The sequence below is a fragment of the Nannospalax galili genome, unplaced genomic scaffold (genome assembly GCF_000622305.1).
Source record: "Nannospalax galili isolate Female #2095 unplaced genomic scaffold, S.galili_v1.0 scaffold648, whole genome shotgun sequence".
Classification (NCBI taxonomy): Eukaryota; Metazoa; Chordata; class Mammalia; order Rodentia; family Spalacidae; genus Nannospalax; species Nannospalax galili.
The window spans coordinates 270941-279593 of record NW_008360311.1 but is presented as its reverse complement, the minus strand read 5'-3'; the positions used below and the strand labels follow the sequence as shown (position 1 = coordinate 279593).

The following is an 8653-nucleotide window of genomic DNA, read 5'->3' as shown; positions in this document are numbered from 1 at the left end:
ATTTTTTTTAATTTAATAACCACATGATTAGAAGAAGCATTTCATTACAGCTTTAATATTTTTAAACATATGATGCCTACAATCTTCATCAGCTTGCCTCTAGTCCTTCATTTGCAAGAAAGGCGATTCTGTAAAGAAGACTCTATTTTGATGCGTTCTATTTCCAGTGGGCATGACCCTGTGAAGTCTGCCATGGAGTACTGGTCAAGAGAAAGGCGAGCCTCTGTGTAGTCCCTGAGGGCCATGTCATAGTCCTGCCTCTTCAGGGACTCATATGCTTGTTCACATGACTTTTCAGTTCTTCTGTCTTCCATGACTCAGGGACAAAAATCCTCGCACATCTCACCAGCACTTTAGATCATTAGTGATCAATTACTTCATCCAATTCCTATCATTACTTTCTACGCCATCTTGGATCCACTTGTCAATGTCCCCACTTCGGTCTCTCTTCTTAGTTTAGTGTTTAAATCAGTGTAGTCCCCAGTGATTTCTTATCTCCCAGAAAACTGAGAGGGGTATGCAGTCCAAGGGTGGAACCCAGGACCATGCCTCTTCCCCCACTGGTAGTTTCCCTTTGCTAGACATGGCACTTCCCATGGACCTTGCTGGGAAACAAGAAAAGGCATTAGTTCTGCTTCATGCTGAGGACCAAAAGAAATAGGTGTTTTGTGAAGGATAGCAAGCTGGGCTGGCCTTGGGGGAGGCTTTCTGGAGCTGAGACAAGAAAAATGGAAGTGGCAACTGTGGAAGTGAGTGGAGAGCCAGAAGAAGGAACAGCGCAGGTGAGCCTTTTGAAAGGAGTGTGTACTCTGGATCCCTGCAGGTTACTTGTGCTTAGCACATAATATGGGGGATTGTAGATAATGGCAATAGGAAGTTGCTAAGCGTTTGCCTGAGAAAAGCTGAATTGTCATATGCAATCTCATCTGTCTCCCTCATTACAGGGTTTAGACCCTTGCTAAAAACTGCCATTTAACATACTGATAACCTAAAGCCCTCACTATCACCTGGTTCACAAGGTCAGATGTTGGCTACAAAGTGTCTCTGTCACTCAACAGGCCCAGTTTGCATATCTTCCTGTAGTCCTCTTGCCTGTGGCCAAGGCCCTGGAAAACCCCAGCAGGTAAGCAGGGGGCTGCTTACCCTGCTGTTTCCCCACCAGAAGCTGCACCTATGCAGTGTCAGAATTGCTATGCTTCATAGCCAGCCTCCTCCCTACTGCTGGGAAGGACAAAGAAGCACCAGAGAGGGAGGAGAGCAAAAGCAGGTCCTCCTAGACCACCTGACCCCTTGCAGAACCAACACCATGCCCTCATCTTCACCTACGTATAGCATGTGCTACAGTGAGTGTCCACCACTTCCATTCAGATTGCCTTAGATAAATCCTTTTCCCCAGTCTTGCTACAAGTTCAGTTCAAGAGAAATGAGATCATAGTCAAACCATGGAGCAGGCCGCAGGAACACAGATATTCGTCCCATGACTACAGACAAGTTATTTAAGGACCAGTTTTTGTGTGGAAAGTAGAACAAAATACTTGCTTCATTAGACTTTCGGAAGAATTAACTATTATAGCAGCACATGTTGCCAGGAGCTGTAAAAAAGATAAGTCTGTATCTGGAGGCCAAAAAGGAGTTGCTGGGGAACCTAAAACATGCAACTCTACTCTGTCTCTCTGGGACGTCAGAGGAAGCACACAGTTTCTTAGCTTCAAATAGCCAAAAAAAGATCACAGCAAAGAGGAAGTCTAATTTGGAACATAGTTTATGAATCTTATTTTCAGACATTTTTTTAAAAATGTAACTCATTTTTATATCATCTGTATAATACAAGGATAAGATACCCAGCTTTTTAAGTCATTTGGGTTAAGTCAGATTGGCAGCTCATGGGGTCATGAGATGAGAAGGAGGAGCCTGCACTCCTCCTGAATAATGCTTGTGGAAGAGTGGCCCTAGCACAGGTAACTCATCTTTGTTCAGTGATTAACATGTCATAGGCCACTGTACCCTGATGGTGTGAGATATATATCTGCAAGCACGCCGCATACTGGGAAATATTACATAAATTCAAGACAGTGCAAATGTAAATATTTTAAGGATGGATTTGGTTATTTTATTTCATTATGTATAGTAATTTGTAGAGACTAATGTGAAATCAAATAAAGGGAATGAGCTTTGCATTGCTCTTGACTGTTGAAGTGTTTGCTATGACTGCTGCTGCTCTGAGCAGCATTGTGTGGCTGACTGCCTCTCCTGGGCAAGATAATTCTCAATACTGAGGCTGGGTCTTCTGAATGCACCTCTGCTTTCTTCAGTGAGATCCTCTTCTTCTGGAAGCTGGTTTCACATGGTGGCTTAGATTTTTCCATCTTTGTATCTAGCACCATTTGAAATCAGTGTTTTAGGAGTAAGAATTGCAGCACAGCCGAAGGTAGACTACAGAGGAACAACAGCACACAGGACTGGCTCTCTCCTTGTACTGCTTGAGTTCATTCAAGAAGTCGAGGGAAGACTTGAACAGCAAAATTTGCTCTTGAGTCTTTTGGGGATTGGGGCGTGATAGTGGGGAGGGGGTTGTGTTCAAAATAAATGCAGTGGCCTAAGCAGGAGCAAGAGGGGTGATCCTCTTTCTCTGGCATTACTATTTGGGGGGCCCCTTGAGCATGGTCCTGTACTGTTCATCACGTAATGATGTTATGGGTGTTGATTGTAGCAGGAAAGGAGTGAGAGCTCTGTTCCTGGAGGAATGCTTCACCCACATCAGCACTGTCCACCTGCTCCTGGAAGATGCCTGGAGTACTCAGCTGTGGTTGCAGCACAGCTGAAATCAGACTTGCCACCTGCCTTGAGGTGCATACCCGAGGAACACCACTGGCTCATCTCTTACACAGGCTGACCGATTTCTCCTGGTGTTCAGAGTCTGTTTTTGTCTAGCACCATTTGAAATCGGTTATGATGTAGGGGGAAAAGCACCAGCCTCAAAGCCTCGTGGCGTCTGGTCAGCAGCAGCCTGTTATTTCCTAGACCGGCAGAACATAGATGGACAGTCAGTTTCTCTACTAACTTCTTAAATGCATGTGTGATTGCAGAAATTCAAGGTAGTTTAATAGAGGTTGAAAAGTAAATTGCTATAACTTATTCAACGTTGTCAGTTGCTTTTTCTGAAATGTACTGCTGTGAAGTGTATAAACTGGTTGCTGAACTTTCTATTAAGAAGAGTACGTTCATGTATCCTAACTAATAAATAATTTACTATATCCAATTTATCATGTGCGTGTTTATATTATTTTCCATTCATAATTCTGTGGCAATAAAAAGTGGGCCCTGGAAGTTAATTTTCTGTGCTTACTATAAGGAATTGGAAGTAGGTTGCTGAAGACGGGCATTAAAAATGAAGGTCGTGCCAGGCGTGGTGGCGCATGCCTTTAATCCCAGCACCCGGGGAGCAGAGGCACATGGATCTCTGTGAGTTCGAGGCCAGCCTGGTCTACAGAGCTAGTTCCGGGCCACCTGGGGCTACAGGGAGACCCTGTCTCAAAAATACCAAAAAAAGTCGTTAAGACAGGAATGAGATTTTAAAGGCCAAGAAGTGAAACAAAGGATTAGCAGAGATAGAATGTTGAAACTGTAGGCTGAGAGATGGTACTAAACAGGAGCACTGTTCCTGGTTCCAATGGAGCTGTGGACTCTGTCCTTCTGCCTGTCAGTGTTGCTTCAGGGAACTTAACCAAACATACTGTCACATGGCCTTTAAAGGGGAGCAGTCTAATTTCAGTTGCACTTGTAGCAGATGGAGTTCTACTTTTGGCTGATAGTTTATTTCAACCCTTGAATATAGGGTGAGACTGTTTTGTAAAGCTATCTGATTAGCCAGATTTGACAGCACAGGGCATCATACTTGGAGAACTTTCAGGAAGAAAGTGGGTGGCTTCTTCCTCAGGAGTTGCATGGCTGACTATACAATTATTTCAAGCCAGTGGGTTTCAATAACTGATGGCAAATCAGCTGCCTAGGAGAAGCCTTTTCTGAGCCCACAACCTACCAGTCTTCCCTCAGATGGCTGCCTGGCCCAGTGTGCTAGGGGTGGGAGGCAGATGAAGCATTTGCTGAAAAGACTTCCCAGTGACTGTGGTACATCCTGCAGCAGCCGAGCTATTTCAAGCTTTTGATTGAAGAATCCATGTTCTAATAATCCCCAGGATGTGGTGGTGGAAGCAGCTAAAGTCCCTCAACTGTATAGTTTCATTTATTTCCCTTCTCCACTAAAGTAGGAGACTGCAGCTCCTGCAGGTATGATAGTTTGGGTATGTCATATTACCTAAGCATTTAAAAAAATTTTAACTATCACATCCCAAGTTCTAAATTAATTTATATTGCAAATATAGTTAAGACAGGATTCTGTCCCCAGGTCATGATTCTAGTCTAAATGAGTAAATGCTATAAGGTAGAGTTTATCATCAAAGCACAAAAACAAGTTTTTAAAAATCATTTTGTGTATGCATATTGCCTGCATGTATGTAAATGCACCTGTGTCATGCAGTGCCCACAGAGGACAGATGAGGCCGTCAGATCCCCTGGAACTGGAGTTATGGACAGTTGTTAGCCACCATGTGGGTGCTGGGATTTGAACCGGGTCTTCTGCAGGAGCAGTCAGTGTTCTTAACCACCGGGCCATCTCTCCAGCCCTAAATGAATTAATTTTTCCATAAAAGAAATTTATAACACCCTCATTGAATGTTGAAACAGCTCTAGATCATGAAGTTAGGAGAAAATGAAACCGTTACTTTTTCATCTGGATGCTTATCGCCCTTAACCTCAATTTACCACTCTGATGTAGTTTCATATTCAGGTGGCAGAGTTGTGTCCTTTGGCAATGCCATCTTGAGTCAGGCTTATGAGATCATGCTGTCAGCCTAGGCAGAAAGTATTTTGTTGAAGTATAATTAAGTCTTAGCAGACTTTTTAGGTGTACATTTCTGAATGAGGCAGCCGTAGATAGCACTGCACACTTGAGCCTCACAGGAGCTGTGCTGACAAATAGGCACATCCAGGGAAGCAAATGCTAATGAATCTTTGTCAACAGGAGCAGGAAAGCCAGGTCTTTATCCAGTTTAGTAGAACAAATGAATTAAGTCTAGACTACAGGATCTTTAATTCATTGTTCCAGGCCTTCAATTTAGAAGCTGTAGTATAATTTTAGGAGTACCTAGCAGACTAGTCTGTCCGTACTTCAGGGAAGCCTAAGGTGGTTCCTTGAATAGGTTATGGTTTGGGCATATTCTGACTCGTAGTCCTAGCTTTCTATTCAGCCACCCAAAGAGTGATCCTCAGGTCTCATCCCTGCAAGCAAGCACTATTTTAGCTGATCTAGGAATGGAGCCCAAATGAGTCCAGTGAGCAGCCCGGGTTGAGAGCCACTTCCCTATTTTTGAAAAGGCCTTACTACTTACTTAGGCCATGATCCTACACTGCCAATGCTGGTCCATACCCTGTTGCTGCTGTAACAAATTATCATAAATAATGATATCAACACATTCTTAACAGTTCTAGAGGGCAGAAATTCAAAATCATTTTTACTGGACTGAAATCACGGTACTATCAGACACAATCTCTTCAGAAATACAAAGGAAAAATAAGGTTTTTTGCCTTTCTTGTTATTTGTGTTGGGCTGTGTTCTTTGACTTGTCCTCTCCTCAAGCTCCAAAGCCACCATTTAGCTTCAGTGGTCACACAGTCTTCTCTGAATCAGTGTTTGCCTTTTAACAAGATCACTATCTGACTAACCTGCACACCAAAAATTTGAGAAGCATAGTGCTATGGGGGCCTAAGAAATTCTTAATGGTTGAGGCCCACTTCAAGCACTGATTGAGGAGTATTTTTTTAGGCGCCTTTGAAGGTGCAGGTAGGTAATTTGATGGCATAATTTTTCCAGGCACCATACAGACATGTTCATCTAAGCATTAACAGTTCCCTGAATTCCTAGTGAAGCCGCAAGCCCCAAACGCCAGGGCATCGGAGCATACTGTAATCTTCAAAACCAAAGGAAGATTTGGTCTGCTTAATCCTCAACATTAGTCTTACTGCTTGTGCTCAGATTTTCTTGGGTTTTGTTCAAACAAGTCAGGATTCAGGGTAAGTAGTTTTCCAGCATTGGTTGTGTGACAGTGTGTTCACTTGCTGTTTATTACAAAAAAGGAGAATCATTTGTTGAATGTCGCCCTCAGTACTATTTTCCCCATATTTAAGCAGCTAGAAACAAAGAAATTGATATTTTCACAGAAGCAGAGGGGAGCTACTGTTACAATAGCTCCAAATGATATGAAGGGCTCCGGAAGTCCTCGCAAGGACAACTTCAATGAGGACTGTTCAGTGCCCTTAAACAATCCACAGGAGGGCAGCAGTAAAAGGCTTAGGTGTCATCTCTGACAGAGTACCCTGAATAAACCTAGAAATGCTGATTATTAGCGTTAGTGTAGCATAAGAAAAAAAAATCCATTTGTACTGGATTCACGTGATTCTACATTATTTCTAAAGTTAGTAGGCTGTTAAGTTCTTAGGACTGTAAATTGTTAAAGTATGCAAAATCCATTCTTGGTTAGCTGTCAGGTATCATAAGCTTTACAATACCATGGAGTTGCTTATTTCCCTTAAACCCTAAAATTGCTTTGAGATACAAATTCAGATTCCTTCCACCTCCAGCTCTTTTCAACATTCTGGCAGGAAACATAATGTTACCTTAAAATTTCTCCCTGTGTATTTTAAGCCAATTTAAAAAATATGCTTAGGAGCTGAAGAGTTGGTTCAGTGGTTAAGAGCATTATCTGCTCTTCCAGAGGACTCAGGTTCAGATCCCAGCACCCACATAGCAGCTAACAACCATCCTTAAATCTAGTTCCAGGGGATCCGACACCCTCTTCTGACCTCTGTGGGTATTGCAGGGTAAGAGAGCACTTATATACATGCAGGCAAAAACCCATATAAAATAAATTTTAAAAAATTTTAATGTTAGTCTCAAGGTTAATTTTCTAAAATTGTTTCATTTGGTCAATATAATTTTCAGCCTGTGTTATTAATCACAAATGTTACTATTTTATTTTAAAATTACAGATAATTTTGCTTGCTTGACAAGTATTAAGACTTCTAAGCAAACAGTTATATTAATAATCTGTTAATGAAAGACTTTATTTTTCAGTGCTGAGGATTGAATCTACTGGGTCTTGGGCATACTGAGCAAGCTTTCTACCAAATTACATCTTCAACTCATGAAGAACTTTAAATTCAAATCTTTGAAATTTTCTGTTTTTAAGCAGGCAGAATTAACTTTTTTTTTTTTAAAGCTTTTACTTTATAAGTTTATATGGAGAGTTGACTGTCAGGCTTGAAAATCTCTAATGCAGAGGTTCTCAGTGTCAGCTGCAGATTAAAATCACTGAAGAAACAAAGACCCGTGTCCAGGCCACATCTCAGATTAATGATATGAGAGCCCGCTATGGTGGGACCCAGATGTCAGTAAAGCTCCTTAAGGGGGTCCGATGGACCATCTCAGGTGAGAAACACTGGCCTGATTTGAGTTAGTGTGACTTAATTCATATATGCAAAATAGAAAGGATGATTGTTGCATAAACCAAACCAAATCCTAATAGTTATCTAAGACTTATATTCTAATTGTAGAATTTGGTTTTTGGGTTTTTTTTTTTTTTTTTTGGTTTTTTTGAGACAGGGTCTCCCTGCTGCCCCAGCTGTCCTGGAACTACTATGTAGGCCAGGCTGGCCTTGAACTCACAGAGATCCGCCTGCCTCTGCCTCCCGAGTGCCGGGACTAAAGGCGTGCATTACCACGCCCGGCCTAGAATTTGTCTTTTAAGCCTTATGAATGCACTAGAGTGATATGGCCAGACAAGCCTGTATAGTGAGACTCTGTCTTAAAGAAATAAAAAATAAATAATGACACTGGGGATATGGCACAGTGACAGCACAGTTACATCTGTTAGACATGTGCAGATCCTTAAGTGTGGCTGACTCAAGGCAAGGCAATAAAGCCTTAAAAACCTGACAAGTCAGTCATAGGACAGACAAGTACATGAGCTGTGCTTTATGCAGTAGAAGTGTGAGGAATAGGGAGGAGAGCTGCAATTGTAGAAGGTCCACTATCATGCTAGGGGATGTAGCCTTTATCCTGTAGGTGACATGTCACTGAACATTCTGTGCAGGACAACACACTTGGGGCTGGGTGTGGCGAACCCTTGGAGAGCAAAAGGTGCTGAAATGTGAGGAGCTGTTAGAGGCTCACTGCAGTTAGAAACACAGATTTGAGTTATACTCAACAAAACAACAACCAAAAAAATCACGAAAGAAGCTTCTGCATATATGTTTACTTTTGCCAGACTTGAAGAGCCAGTTTTCAAAAAATGAATGGTAACGACCTCAATACACCAGACTTCACGTTGCTTCAGATACATTTCTGTAGTTAAAAAGACATTTTAAGTTCAAATATGCCTCTTTCCCTGATATTTGAACAATTTTAAAGAAAACTTTTCCTCAATTGTTTATATAACTGACAGATTATTTGATAAAATATATTTACATATATTTAAATCTCAAATATAAATACTAAATTAAAGATTTAAATTTGAAGTAAAACCCATTATAAAGGTAA

General features: G+C 41.6%; 1 protein-coding gene and 1 long non-coding RNA gene across 7 annotated transcripts in view; one reads left to right on the top strand and one right to left on the bottom strand.

Annotated features, from left to right (window-relative positions):
* The window catches only part of LOC103727022, a 21853-nt gene extending 18594 nt beyond the window's left edge, over window positions 1–3259 (top strand). For all 6 annotated transcript variants that reach the window (XR_003848037.1, XR_003848040.1, XR_003848038.1 and 3 more), the window contains one exon: window positions 1059–3259. This is a non-coding gene — a long non-coding RNA (uncharacterized LOC103727022). The remainder of the gene's footprint in view (window positions 1–1058) is intronic.
* A 4696-nt stretch (window positions 3260–7955) lies between these two features.
* Cd46 (CD46 molecule) overlaps window positions 7956–8653 on the bottom strand; it is a 46295-nt gene continuing 45597 nt past the window's right edge. Inside the window, exon 11 of the mRNA XM_008824790.2 lies at window positions 7956–8458. Coding sequence (XP_008823012.1) covers window positions 8437–8458 — 22 coding nt within the window. The 3' untranslated portion in view covers window positions 7956–8436. The remainder of the gene's footprint in view (window positions 8459–8653) is intronic.